Source organism: Hesperophylax consimilis, chromosome 8 (genome assembly GCF_061612785.1).
Source record: "Hesperophylax consimilis isolate HC1 chromosome 8, BYU_Hcon_1.0, whole genome shotgun sequence".
Taxonomy (NCBI): Eukaryota; Metazoa; Arthropoda; class Insecta; order Trichoptera; family Limnephilidae; genus Hesperophylax; species Hesperophylax consimilis.
In genome coordinates, this window is record NC_142843.1 from 33,347,722 (window position 1) to 33,362,043 (window position 14,322).

The 14,322-nt window shown below is 34.2% G+C and overlaps 1 protein-coding gene across 1 annotated transcript; it reads left to right on the forward strand.

Moving 5' to 3' along the window:
* Positions 1 to 12,711: 12,711 nt before the first annotated feature.
* Dnaaf3 (Dynein axonemal assembly factor 3) lies at positions 12,712 to 14,070 on the forward strand. The gene has a single exon (XM_089634336.1). The coding sequence runs from the start codon at positions 12,712 to 12,714 to the stop codon at positions 14,068 to 14,070; it is 1,359 nt and encodes a 452-aa protein (XP_089490462.1).
* The last annotated feature ends 252 nt before the right edge of the window (positions 14,071 to 14,322 follow it).

A 14,322-nucleotide genomic window follows, 5' to 3' on the forward strand; every position in this document is an offset into this window, starting at 1 on the left:
TTATAATAAAGCCAAAAATCAAAAGATTCGAATCCTGACCCAAGAAGGCACAAAGTTTATACACTAATTTTTCACCCCTATATTACTTCATGCGTCCACGGAAATGGTGTCTCCGTATCAGATTATTTGTTTAGGTTTTAAAAAATAACTAAAGCATCGGAGTTAGTACACTGCAAAGTAATGATCAAACAAATGAAAGAATCAGACCCATCAGAATATTACAAATTACAACAATTATGGGCTTACGTTGTTTTCGTTTTCCATTTTGTTTTCTACTAGCTCATATTTGGGGATGCTCGGAGGAGGAGGGTCTTTGAGGAAAGGAAGAAGAGAAGAAGAAGGGTCTTGAAAATAAGATATATAAATATATATATATTTTTTTTTATTATTTTTTTTTATTTATTGTTTGAAACATTTACAGAGTGTTAACAATTATTACATTTATATTATTTCGGTGGGAATGTGCACAGATATTAACACCCCAATTAAAAATGTTCACAGCATGCGTAAACAAGGTTTAGTTGATATTAGGCGGAGATGCTAGTGGTGAAAGAAAAAAAAATACAAATATAATAATAATTAAAAAGAAATATAAAACATGAATATTAAGTATGAAATATAAAATATAGTAAATGTACAGAGAAAGGATAAGGAAGAAAAGTAAAGAAAATAATAAAGCAATTATATCTCTTAACTGTTCTCCATAACATATCATGGTAGAAGATGGTTGATTTGTTTTTTAAAATATGCGAGACTGTTTGCGAATATATCTATAAGGTCGCATTCAACTGTATTGTACAGACGACACATTCTAGACATTCTAGACATCATTCATATATAAATATATATCCTTCCTTCCTCTTCCTTATTTCCTTTCTCTCCTCAAACCCTTGAGCCTCACACTATATCTGAATTGGAAATGCCACAGTCTCACTAGCTCCAGTTAGCAGAGAGCAGTTGGAACTTTAGTGCGGTATTCACATTAAATTTTTTAACGTAATCAAGAAAAAAAGTGTAAGGGAAAACTTCGATAAGAAACAAAAAAAAGTCATGTCAGCATAACATAATATTTAAGAAAGTTTTTCGATACCTACACCAACAGCAGTATATGTTGCGAGTCCGATTCGAGCCGCGGTCAACAGTGGTTGTGTGTACCTATTGCTCAGTGCCGTTCGCCCGTTCCTGTGCAGCATACAGATAAGAGATTATTGTTACATTTTATTTAATTTTGTTTATCGTATACCTATTTGTTTGCATTCCTGCTTACGGCTAATCCGTTTTTGTTTGTACAGTCAATGAAATAGACTGCGTATTATTTTTCAGTTTAATTTTTAAAAGTTAAGTTTTTTTTATATAATGGAGGAAGATGAAGATAGGCCTCCCGACCCAGTTTCGATATTGGATTTTTCTGATTCGGAATCTAATACGAGCCAGGTTTCTTGCGCTCCCATCTCGTAAACGACGACCATCGCATAGCCTTCACATTCCATCGAAAGTTAAATCTATACCGCCGATTGAACAAACCTCGACCTCTAACGACCTTAACACCAATAGTAACATCCAGCCAAGTACTCTTACTAGCGATAATGCAAAAAGTACTGACTTACTTTATCCTGCTTCAGCTTCCGGTCCATTTATCGTTAGTGTTCAGAGAACTGAACAGGGAAAACTTATTCATCCTTTGGATTTTGGAAAATTCGTATTTGACTCAAAAAATAATAACCTTCGTATTGTTAACGGTTCAATTAAACCGGAAGGGCGACATAAATTATCTATCGAGTTTAACACTGCCGCTTCCGCAAATGGATTTGTAAAAAAAAAATGACTCGCTCTCAAATCATAAATATAAATCGTTCATCCCTACATTTAACCTTTCGAGAGTGGGTCTTGTTCGAGGAATTCCCGCGGATATCCCAGAGGCTGAAATCGTTGATGCTTTGAATAATTCCCACGGATCCCCGAAAGTATTAAAAGCACGTCGACTGAACTACAAGGATTCTACTGATGGAAACACGATCTGGAAACCTTCCCAGTCTGTTGTTGTTACATTTGAGGGACAATCCCTACCGTCTCGTGTGTTAATTTACTATACCTTGCTTCCCGTCGAAGTTTATAAATTTCCAACAATTGAATGTTTCAATTGCTGCCGGTTCAGACATTCGAAATCCGTATGCCGCTCCCCCCCACGTTGTTACTATTGCGGAGAAGGTCACCCATTTGATCAATGTCCGAAATCTTCCAATGATCCCATTTGCATTAACTGTTCGGGTGCACATACCGCGGTCAGTCTAGCCTGTCCAGAATTAAAAAGACAAAAGAATATAAAACATAAAATGGCTACCGGCAACATTTCGTACTTCCAGGCCTCAAAGTTAATCTCTCCTGCTAAAAAATCATTTGCAGAGATGACATCGTCCTCAGCTCCATTCCAAACAACCACCTTTTTAAATTCAACGTCATCTTCTCACAGAAAAACCATTCTCAAGCCAGTCAAACCCAAACCAAAATATACACCTTACCTTGATAAAAATCAATTGAATAATATTTTGGCCAGCCCGAATGGGAATGCCAAATCCCAGACGCCCAATGGATGTGCCATTAATGGTAATACTTCCCCTCCTGCTCTCCCCGAAATAATGAATAATAATTCTTTTATACAAAATTTAATTACCCTTTTAATTACTATCCTTACAAACAACAATACTGTACCGTCCAACGCTGCCGATTACATTAAATCTTTATTATCTTGACTCCCCAATGGCTTCGAAACTGAACAAAATTCTTCAGTGGATCAGTAGAAGCCTTTTTGCTAACAAATCTGACCTAATTCAATTACTCGACGAACACGACGTTTCAGTAGCCGCCATTTCTGAAACGTGGTTAAAACCCTCCTTTCACTTAAGAATTCCAGGTTATTATTGTCTCAGACACGACAGACCGGATGGTAAAGGCGGCACGTCTCTGATAATCCATAATTCTATCCCGTTTAAACAAATTAATATTCATACTCCCTCCGACGATATGCAGATAATAGCAGCTGTCTTATCTGATATCACAATATTGTCAATATATATTCCTCCCTCTACGACTTTTATTGAAAATGAATGGGCACCAATCTTAACCCAGATTTGTTCCCCTTATATAATCCTTGGAGATTTTAATGCACATTCCCCTTCTTGGGGTAGCGAAATAACAAATCGTTCTGGCCGCAATCTTTTAGATTTTATTGATACCCATAACCTATGTTTTTTAAATGACGGATCTCCAACCAGATTCACCCCCCCTCATCAACGGAAAAGTGCTGTTGATATATCTCTTTGTTCGTATTCGTTAGCATCTAAATGCTCTTGGGACATCCTAAACGATCCCCTATATAGTGATCATTTCCCAATTATTTTTTTTTTTTAAATTTTTTTTTTTATAGTGAATACCTCACAAGAGTCCCAACTGCTCCCGTCTGGAGCCAGTGAGACTATGGCATCTCCAATTGGGGGATGTTGTGAGGCTGAAGATAAGTGGGGAAGGGAAAGAGGAAGGTGGGGAAGTACCTGGCTATTCAGATCTAGTCACTAAACACGGCTAAAGCCATTTGGAGCAACGTTTCAATTCTGAATGGTGGTCTTACACCAGGGCGATACTGGTAGTATCTTCCACTCTGGAACGTGCCGCAAATATACTATATATTATTTTAATTAATTAATTGTGAAATAACACAAATTAATCAAATAAAATTTATTTGCGCACGCCGGGTTCTAACCCGCGACCTTCGGAATGGCAGTCCAATGCGTAACCACTGGACTATGCCGGCCGTCAAATCCGTCAATTATAATCCGCTTCCACCATCAATTCAACACTTATTGCCCCCCAGTTAAAAATAATTTCAAATTTAGAACGAAAGATGCGAATTGGAGCACTTTCTCTTCTGAACTAGATAACCTTATTAATTTAACAAAATCGTCCCCGGGAGACATCAGAATGCAATGTGAGTCGTTTCCTTCTATGGTCATAAATGCAGCAGAAAAATCCATCCCGAAACGCAATGCGAACATTAAAATAAAACACTACTCCGTGGTGGGACGAAGAATGCACTCGCTCCGTCAACTCTCGAAAAAAAGCAATTTCCTCTTTTCGTAAGTGTATGTCACTAGAAAATTTTTTATCAGTTAAAAAAGCTCAGGCAGAAACCAAACGAATTTTGAAAAATAAGAAGCGCGCTGGATGGCGGAAGTTCTGTGAGAACCTGTCTCCGGAAACTCCCCAGTCTTCAGTTTGGTCTAGCTTAAAAAAATTCGGATCATCATATTCTCCGCCGAGAATCAAACATATATCAGAAGAAATTCTTATAGGATTTGCGGATAAAATAGCCCCCCCATCAGTTGCCGGATGTGAAGAAATGCCTTCTATTAAGCCGTATCCATCTCACTCTAACTAGTTAGATGCTCCTTTCTCCATTGATGAGATGAAACGAGTAATATGAGCCCTTTCTGACTCTGCTCCGGGTCCCGATGGAATATTTTATAGTTTCATTAAATCATTTTCTGATATGGTGGTTGAATATTTCTTATCTCTTATTAATAATATGTTTGAAACAGGACTAATTCCGGATGATTGGAAAACTCAAAAAATCATTCCCATTTTAAAACCTGAAAAAAATCCATCTGAAATTTCGTCTTATCGGCCTATTGCTCTTTCATCATGTTTGATGAAAGTAGCTGAGCGTTTGATAAAAAACAGACTAGAGTGGTTTGTTGAAAGTCAAGATATTATCTCACCAAATCAGTATGGTTTTCGGAAAAAGAAATCTACAATGTATAATTTAAGTTTGTTCACAACTGATATCCGAGTTTCTCAATCCCTAAATTCTTATACATTGGCCACATTCCTTGACCTTTCATCAGCTTACGATGATTTTTTACTGGATGTTTTGAAAGAAAAGCTAATTAAAAAACAAATCCCCCTAAATTAGTTCAATTTATTATTAATTTGCTCACAGATAGGTCTATTATTATTGAGTCTTCCTCTAAATGCTTAAGGCGCAAACTATGGAGAAGTTTACTCCAGGGTTCTGTTATCAGTCCTCTGTTGTTGAATATTTATATAAGCGACCTAGACTTGGTAATTCCTTTTTCTATCAAGCGACTTTACTTTGCGGATGATAAACTTATATATTTGTTACATAAAAATATTATTCTTGCAGCTAAGGAAATGAATTTGGCTTTACAATATATTAAAAGCTGGTTGTCGATAAATGGGATGAATCTGGCGGCATCTAAAACAAGGGTCGTGGCTTTCACGCGCAAAAGAAAAATTCCCCACTTCTCAATCTCTTTTGATAATGTACCTCTACAAACCGCTACTCAAATCAAATTCCTTAGTTTTCTTTTGAACCATAAATTATCCTGGCTTCCACACATTCAGATAATTTCTACAAAGTGTGAAAAGGGACTTAATATGATGCGAGCAGTTTCCAGAGTATGGTGGGGATCTCATCCTACCACTCTTAAATTAATGTATAATTCCCTAGTTCGGAGCCACTTGGATTATGGCACATTCCTTAATGACCCCCTCCCTAAATATTAAGATAAGAAAATGGAAAGAATTCAATCAAAAGCCCTCAGAATGATTATTGGAGCTATGAAGTCTTCTCCTATTAATGCGCTTCAGGTGGAATGTGGGGAGCCTCCATTATATTTCAGAAGGCAATTCCTTGCCAATAAATATATTTTCAAGGCTTTATCGTTATCACATTAAATCACTATTAAACAAAGTCTTAATCGGTTAAGTGTTAATTTGAATTCTAACAAAAGATTGAGAGAAAAAAAATGTTTTCCTCTCCTAATTAAATGTTTTCATCTCTATAATTCTCTGTCATCTTCCCTCCAATATCTTCAAGAAGTTCCCAATCTCCCTATATACAATATTCCATTTAAGGCAATCACTTTTATGCCGAACACAATAACATCAGACTTTCGGAAAAATATTTTATCTTCCCCAAATAAATTTCAAAATGTGGATGACTGTTTTAAAAGCATTGTGGCTTCAAAATTCCCTGGATTTTCCATCCTTTACACAGATGGTTCCAAATTTGAAAATAAAAGTTGTGGAGCATCGATATATAGTCCAGAATTCAACATCAATCTCACTTATAAATTACCGAAAGAAGTTTCCATATTTACAGCTGAATGCTTTGCAATTGAACAAGCGCTAAATCAAATCCAGGTTCTCAACATTCATCGAGCCTTACTATGTACTGATTCGCTAAGTGCTCTAACTAAAATTATGTCAAATATTCTATGTTATCCGGAAGACAATATTACATGTAAAATAAAAAATCTTCTCAATTCTCTAAGTGAATCTGGGTTTGAGACGATATTGGCCTGGGTCCCTGCCCATTTGGGTATCGAGGGTAATGAGATGGCCGATTCTCTCGCCAAATCTGGTTCAGATTCCGGAACTATCCCAATTAATTTTAGAATTCCTATCTCCGATGTCTTCCCGATTCTTAAATCCAACATGACTTGTGCCTGGGAAGAAAATTGGGCAGTCTCCAAAATAAGAACTGGATCTTTCTATGCTGGAATTCAAAACCATATCCCTGCTAAGCCATGGTTTCACGGTAAAAAACTTTCAAAACGATTCATTTCATGTATTTCGAGAATGAGAATTGGTCACTGTTCAATTGCATCTCACTTGGCTAGAATTAGAGTTTTGGATGATCCGGTCTGCCAGTGCGGTGTGGAAGAGGAAACCCTCGACCACGTTTTCTTTAACTGTAAAAACCATTCATCTTTCAAAAACATATACCGCCTACTTATTAAAATCACACACCAGTCCCCCCTTAGCATTTCATACCTTTTATCTCTTAACAATTCTCGTGTTCATACAGCTTTATGTAAGTTCATTAACCTGAATGAATTCAACATTTAATATGTTTTAGTGATCTAAATAAGTCCAATATTTAATTTGTTTTATTATTCTCCCAATAGATTAACCGATTTTTTTTATCCACTTTAACTGTTACCGGCACAAAGCACTCTTTTCAGGGTGAAATGCCTAAAACAAAAAAAAAAAGTATATGTTGCGCAATTTGCGTTGACCCAAATATACATATTAAAAATTGTCGATTCTTGTGTACGGTTCATACATATCTATTTCATCATAAATTATTAAATCAATTTAATAACATATCATCCACCATCGATTATTTTATATAGACAGGAACGCCTGACGTGTATCTGGTTTTGAATGATGTATTTGCATGTTTTTTTTAATTTTATTTTTATCGTTTTCAGTATCCTTATTCAAGATCAAATGTTTTAAACCGTGAGTTAATACTTTATAGTATAAATTTTAAGTACTGTATAAAGTTTATGCAGTAACAAAACACTTTAGTTCATTCTCAACTGCCAAGAAAATTAGTCACAATCTAACAATATCGGAATACGTAACATACTTAGACTATGTTTAATAATTTGTCCTCAAATTTAATACAATCAGTCATACAACCCATAGTGTGGGTGGATGGAAGGCATTGCCCCATCAAAAATTATAAAAAGTCGAGAGATCATATCATCACCCTTAGCTTCAAACTTATGCTGGATCTGTTCCCGGCAAAAATCAAAGAATTCCTCAAAAACCAAGGTCGTATAATTACGTCATCCTTAGGACGATCAAACACAAAGATGGATCTAAGTACACCCGTCCACAAAAAAAAATCCTTCTGTCACAAAGAATATGAAAAAACAAAAAAAACTTCATTTCACATAGACAAAAAAGGTCAAGTATTTGTTCACAAGACTGAGGATTCCAAAATCCTCAGAATTTCAATTGAAAGTGGCATAAAAAATGTTATTTTGATTCTCTACATAAATCAATTAACACCTCTAATCATCTCTCTTTATTTTTAATTTCCGACTTTATGTCCGGGTCAAATATTCCCCACAGGAAAAAGTAAACCCTTCCACACATTTTTTCCACAAATGATCATCTAGTCCAGTTCTTCGCAACCTTTTCTCACCTGAGGGTTCAGTTCGGTAGAACTTCTAACAGGGCCTATAAATCCTACTGATCCCTCAACATAAATATTTAAAAAATCTTTCGTTATCCTACATGTATTCAGAATGACCAGCTTTTGCATCTTTTTAAATAAAATTTTTGATAGATCTAATACGCCTAAATTTTTAATGAGAGAGCTAGGTATAATGCCAGTAGCCGAAATAACGAATGGTAATATTTTTATAGCTGAGAATGCCATATTCTTTTTATTTCATTTGATTGAACAGATTTTTGAATATTATTACAGGAATTTGGAATAGCGACATCAATGATATAAGATATTTTTTTAAATTTTGTCATGTAAAACTACATCGGGTCTATTATGACTAATCGTTCGGTCTGTTAGTATAGTTTTATCATAATATATTTTATAAAATTCGTTTTATAAAAATGAATTTGGTTTGTATTCATAATATGGTACTATATTACGGCAGTCAATCAAGTTATGTTTAATTACCAAACTTTGGTGAATTATTTTTAAAACTTGATTGTGCCTAAATGTATACTCGGACGGTGCTAATAAAGAACATCCCGATATAATATGTTCTATCGTTTCCGGAAAAGCCAAACATTTTCTACACAAATAATCATCAATTTGATTTGTCTCTTTATTTGTAGCTTCCTATAATTTTTAGTATTTATTTATTTATTTATTTACGCCCTAATGGGCTTTTACAAAAGTAGTTAACAAGTAATACAGTTGTGTTACATAGTTTTCAATAAATTATGATTTTTGATTAAATTAAGGTAAATTTAAATGAATAGTGTGGATTACGGAAAGATAAATATGTATTAAGGAACATATACATATAAAAAAAAAGTGTATTCACTAGAGTTAACTGGAGTTGTGAATTCATACATCTCAGTAAAATGATTAAAAAGATTTTGTTTTATAACTAATCGGAATCTTTAAGCATGTCTACAATATTCCCAAATTTATTGCCAAAATGATGTTGTCTATTTATAGGTGTATGAGCTTCATAGTTGGGTTTAAAATTGTCACAGAAAAATGTAACACTTTGCCTCGTATTTCTAGTCGGTACGTAAAATTTTATTTTTGCGAGAATTTCAGGGTTGTCAATGGAATTATTAATAATTTTATTTAAAAGTACAAGGTCAGAGATGATCCGTCTATCTGATAGCGTTATTATGTTAAGTTGTTTCATCAAAAGAAAATAGTTAATATTTTGAATTGGAATATTCAGTTTAAAGTTTATAAATCTTAGAAATTTGTGCTGTACCCTTTCAATATTGTCAGAATGCGTTTTATACAATGGGGAGCAAATAGGCGAATTATACTCTACCTGGCTTCTTACTAAAGAAGTGTACAAATGACTGATTGGTGATTAATGACTCTATTCTATAATAACTATAACATATTTATTAATTATTTTATAATTATGATAAAATAATTAAAAATTTATGTGATACCTGCGCTTGTTTCAATGAACACAAAAGTTTTATATTGAGCTCGATTTTTGACAGCACGACTTTACAGCATGCCCGTTTATCATTTTTAATTAACACAAACGTTGAAAAACTTTGCTCAAATAAAGATGTCGTTAAAATGGAAGTAGTGTTAAGATTGCTGTGTCGAAAATGCGAGGATATTCGTATAGGACAACGTAAATCCAGAAAAAATCTAATGGAACTTCGGAGAAGTGAAGTTTTAAAGTCATGTCATTATATAAATCTGTAAATTCCTCTCGAATTATATAGAGGCAGTGTTTCCGTAAAATTTGTTGCATTGGTTGCAAACGGATTTCGAATCCAATCGTATTTATCCGTATTAATGGAACAAAAATACAGATCAAATTTTTGCTGAAGCATACTTAAATGTTGTGGGGCCAGATCCACAATTAATTGTTTGTTTTCAATTGTACTATGGTTGGTCCTTTGGTACATTTAAAAAAATCTTTCTGCCAAAGTTGGAGTTTTTTTATTAAGTTCATTCAAATGCTCGAATATATCAGCCATGTATACAAGTTTAATCATTAAGTAATCATCATCGAGGCGCTGATATAGTTCGTGCACATGTTGATTTAAAAAAAACTCACGCACCTCGTGACAAAGCTCAAATAATCTAGCAAAAACTTTGCCTCGGGATAGCCAACGAATTTCAGTATAAAACAATAAGGATTCATATTCGGCTCCCATTTCAGCACAGAATATTATAAAGATTACATACTACATTTTGAATAATAGAAAATATTTTGAAAAATAATTTGTCATTGTGTATTAAATACATAATTAAATATTGTAAAATTCCAAATTCATTGAATTTGACCGCGGCACACCTGTAACCAGCTTACGGCACACCAGTGTGCCACGGCCTATAAATAATTCACCGACTCCAGATATTTTCATATTAGAGGGTTCGGCTCGGTAGAACTCTACTAACTGGACCTATAAATCCTACTGATACCTCAATATAAATATTTTAAAAATCTTTCGTAATCCTACATGCATTTAAAATGACTGATTTTTGCATTTTTATATATAATTTTTTTGACAGATCTAATACGCCTAAATTTTGAATGAGAGAGCTAGGTATAGTGCCAGTAGCCAAAATAACAAATGGTTATATTTTTATAGTCTGAGAATGACAAATTCTTTTAATCTTATTTCCTAAATGTGTATTTTCTTACTTTTTCAGAAACAGATTTTTGAATATTACAGGAATTTTGTTTGAAAAGCGAAATCAATGATAAAAGTTATTTTTTAAATTTTGTCATATAAAACTGTATCGTGTCTATTATGACTAATCGTTTGGTCTGTTAGTATGGTTTTATTATAAATATTTTATAAAATTCATTTTCTAAAAATAAATTTGGTTCATATTCATAAAATGGTATCTACTATATTACGGCAGTCAATCAAGTTATGTTTAATTACAAAATTTTGGTGAATTATTTTTAACTTGATTTCTACCTAATTATGTTTCAAAGAAGTTATTTTGACTTTACATCTAACTCATAAATTTAAAGGTAAATTAATTCGTTCTGTAGCTGAATTTGGATGATGGCAATTAAAATTTGTTAGCGTAGTTCTCATTAATCGTTCTAATTTATCTAAATCTGTATTGAACCATTTAATTATGCCAAATGAGTACGTTAATAGAGGTATTGCCCAAGTATTTATTGCTTTTACTAAATTTTTTGCAGATAGATTGCATTCTAAAATTTTTCTGATCCTAGATTGAAATTTAATCCTAATATCATTTTTATGCTAGTATGGTCTAATCTATTTGATTGTGGGTATCCTAAATATTTATAATCCTCATCCCTTTTCATACTAGCTATTTAGAAATTTCTAAATATATTCTCGTCTCCATCTATAATTTTATTTTATCTATATGCATTTTGCATTTATCTAAACCAAAATTCATTTTAATATCATCTGAAAAGTATTTATTATTAATTATTTAATCACTTTCTCTTAATTCTGTTCAGAATTCGAAAACAATTGTATATTATCCATAAATAAAAAATACGAAATTGTACTATACTCCCTTAATTTTAATTTCAAACTTGCTTTTAATTAACATTTTCGCTAGAGGATTCAATGTTAAACAAAACCAAAGAGGACTCAATGAGTCTCTTTGAAAATTCCCTATTTTAATTGAAATGCCCGGTACTACTTTTTTCTTACCTTTTAAATTGATAAGTAAATTGGTATTCCAAAATGACATAATATTTTCTAAAAAGCTAATAATAATGGGGTAAATTTTATATATATATATATAATACTTTGATCAGCCACGAGTGCGGGACACTATCGAAAGTCTTTTGGTAGTCTATATAGCTATGTAAATTACGCTTTCGAATTTGAATCTGTTTTAGAATTACAATTGTTCTAATTGTTCTTTAAATTCCATATGTTTTCTGCGACAACCTTTTTGCTGTTCAGATAAAATATATTTTCTTTATCTAAATGAGTATATATTAAATCTGTCAAGTAAGAGGTTAAAATTTTGTATCCAAGACCGATTTGTTTGGCGGTCCGTCCTCTCTGCCTACCCCTGCGGGGAAACGGCGTGATGGTTAGTTAGTTAGTTAGTAAATAAATAATTAAAAAAAAACATTTGTCCTTAAAAACAGGCAAATTGGCCACCCAGCTAATTTGCGAAATTTGGTACACCCAGCGAAATTTGGCTGATAAAATTGAGGAAGAATAGATAAAATACACCCAGCTATTTGCGAAACCCTTCACTTAAAATATTTATTTTTTAATATCATCACCATCGATGAAAATACAGCGATAAGGAAAGTCCGTAAGTATTGATTTATTTTGAAGTGTGTTGGTGCATCTAATGCTACTTATACATAAGCCAGCCGAACTGCTGAGTTGAACCTCAACTTATAGGGAAGGAACGAAGCAACCGCAAATGGCGCGAAACGCCGCTTGCAGTTGATTCGTTCATTTCCAGTAATTCCAGTTTCGGTTCAAACGTATACGTACCAAAATGATCCAAGAGATAGGAACGTTGGCAAGTACCTACCTGCTTGCCGTTATTGATTAACAGGCCGGTTTCCATGGTAAGTACTATTCAGCCACGGTTTCCATGGAAATGTATTTCTTGTTGATGTATGAAAAGAATATTTTGACTTTGGTTTAGCACGGACAAGATTTCAGTCAGAAGCTTACACAAGAAACATGTTTTGGGGTCTTAGTCCAGCTTTAGATTTACAAGAAGAGTACCTCAGTGCAACGTCAATCGATCGAGATGAACTACATTTTGTGGTCATCGGAGGATGTGACGCGCGCCATATAATTAAAACATTAGCGCAGACTTACCGCCACAAGGAAACCAACATCCACATTCATGTTATTGAAGGATGTCCAGAGCTCCTGGCTCGTCAGCTTCTTCTCTTATCAATTGCGTTAACCGATCCAAACTATTTGGGCCTTCAAGAGAAGACTCGGTACTTTATGGAAATTTTTGGAAATACTCTCTTAAGATCTACAACATCGCGCAACTTAAACGCTTTTTCAAAACAGGCCATCAAAATGATAACCAACCTGGAATATATGAAGCAAAGCGTTCCACTAATTTCTTTTGAAAACGTGAAATACAGAGAGCGAGACTACATTGAAATGCTGTTGAAGTTCTGGGGAACTGGTGAGACGAATCGATTCGACATTTGTGCGCTTTGGGATGGCAGACTTAGGAGGTCTCTCGGTGCGAGGTACGACTCCCGATTTGGTGTCTTCGATTGGGATTACAACATGCGATTGCGAGATGTGGGAGGAACTGCCGTTAACTCGCAAGAATACAAGCACTTCCGTTCTTCCGGAGTCGCCTTCACTTGGCTAGAGACCGAGGTCAGTCGGCCGAATTGCTCTCTTGCTGCCGGAGTCATCAAGATCGGCGAGGAGTTCACGCACCGAGGATATGTAGGAGACGTTGTGACGGGGCCTTACATTGCTTACGGCCTGGATTGTGACGACAAGACCATGATGAAATCAAACCGGGGAACATTCTTTAAAAGATCTACAGATATAACTGAGAGAAATCTTTTAAGAATGTTTTACGAGCTACAATGCGGGGAAGCGTTTGATCCATCTCTTATCGAGAAAGACTGCGATCATAATTTGGGATTGGTGACTTTTGCTGTAATGGAAGCCAAGCTTTCCGAACAATCTGAACAGGATAAAAGTGTAAATATTCGAGATAAAATATTGCCTTTTATTAACATTAACCGTGCGAAGGTATTATTTCACTCTACTTCAGCGGTAGACAACTTTACCAAGAAATCGGAAAATCTGAAAAAGTTTCAAGCTCTGTTTGTCGGTCAAAACTTTTGTAAGAAAATTAAGCCAGAACTAATGAGCATTATGGAAACAGGAGGATTAGTGATAATTGAAGGTCCTAAATTTATTTTAGATTTGAGGAAAAATGATATTGAGGCTTTTGGAAAAGATGTTGAAAAGATAGCAAAAGATTTCGGTTGTGAATTTTTGGAAAAGTTTGAGCCTCTTAAAGATTCATTTGCTAAACTCATGGTTATGTGAAGAAATGCGTTATTTAAAAAAATTACATTAAATTATTTTTTCACTGATCTATTTTGCATTTATTTAACTCAGAGCTGCTCAGGGTTTTGAACGCTATCGGTTCATTCCCCACAATTCTAGTACTGAGTGCGTTTTAAGGCGGAAATAATATTATTAGTCTTGTTCTGTTTCATGTTTCACTTAAATTATTGTTAGTATTATTTTCTTATTCGATGATATATTACATTGATGGGTATAACCTTCAAAGTTATT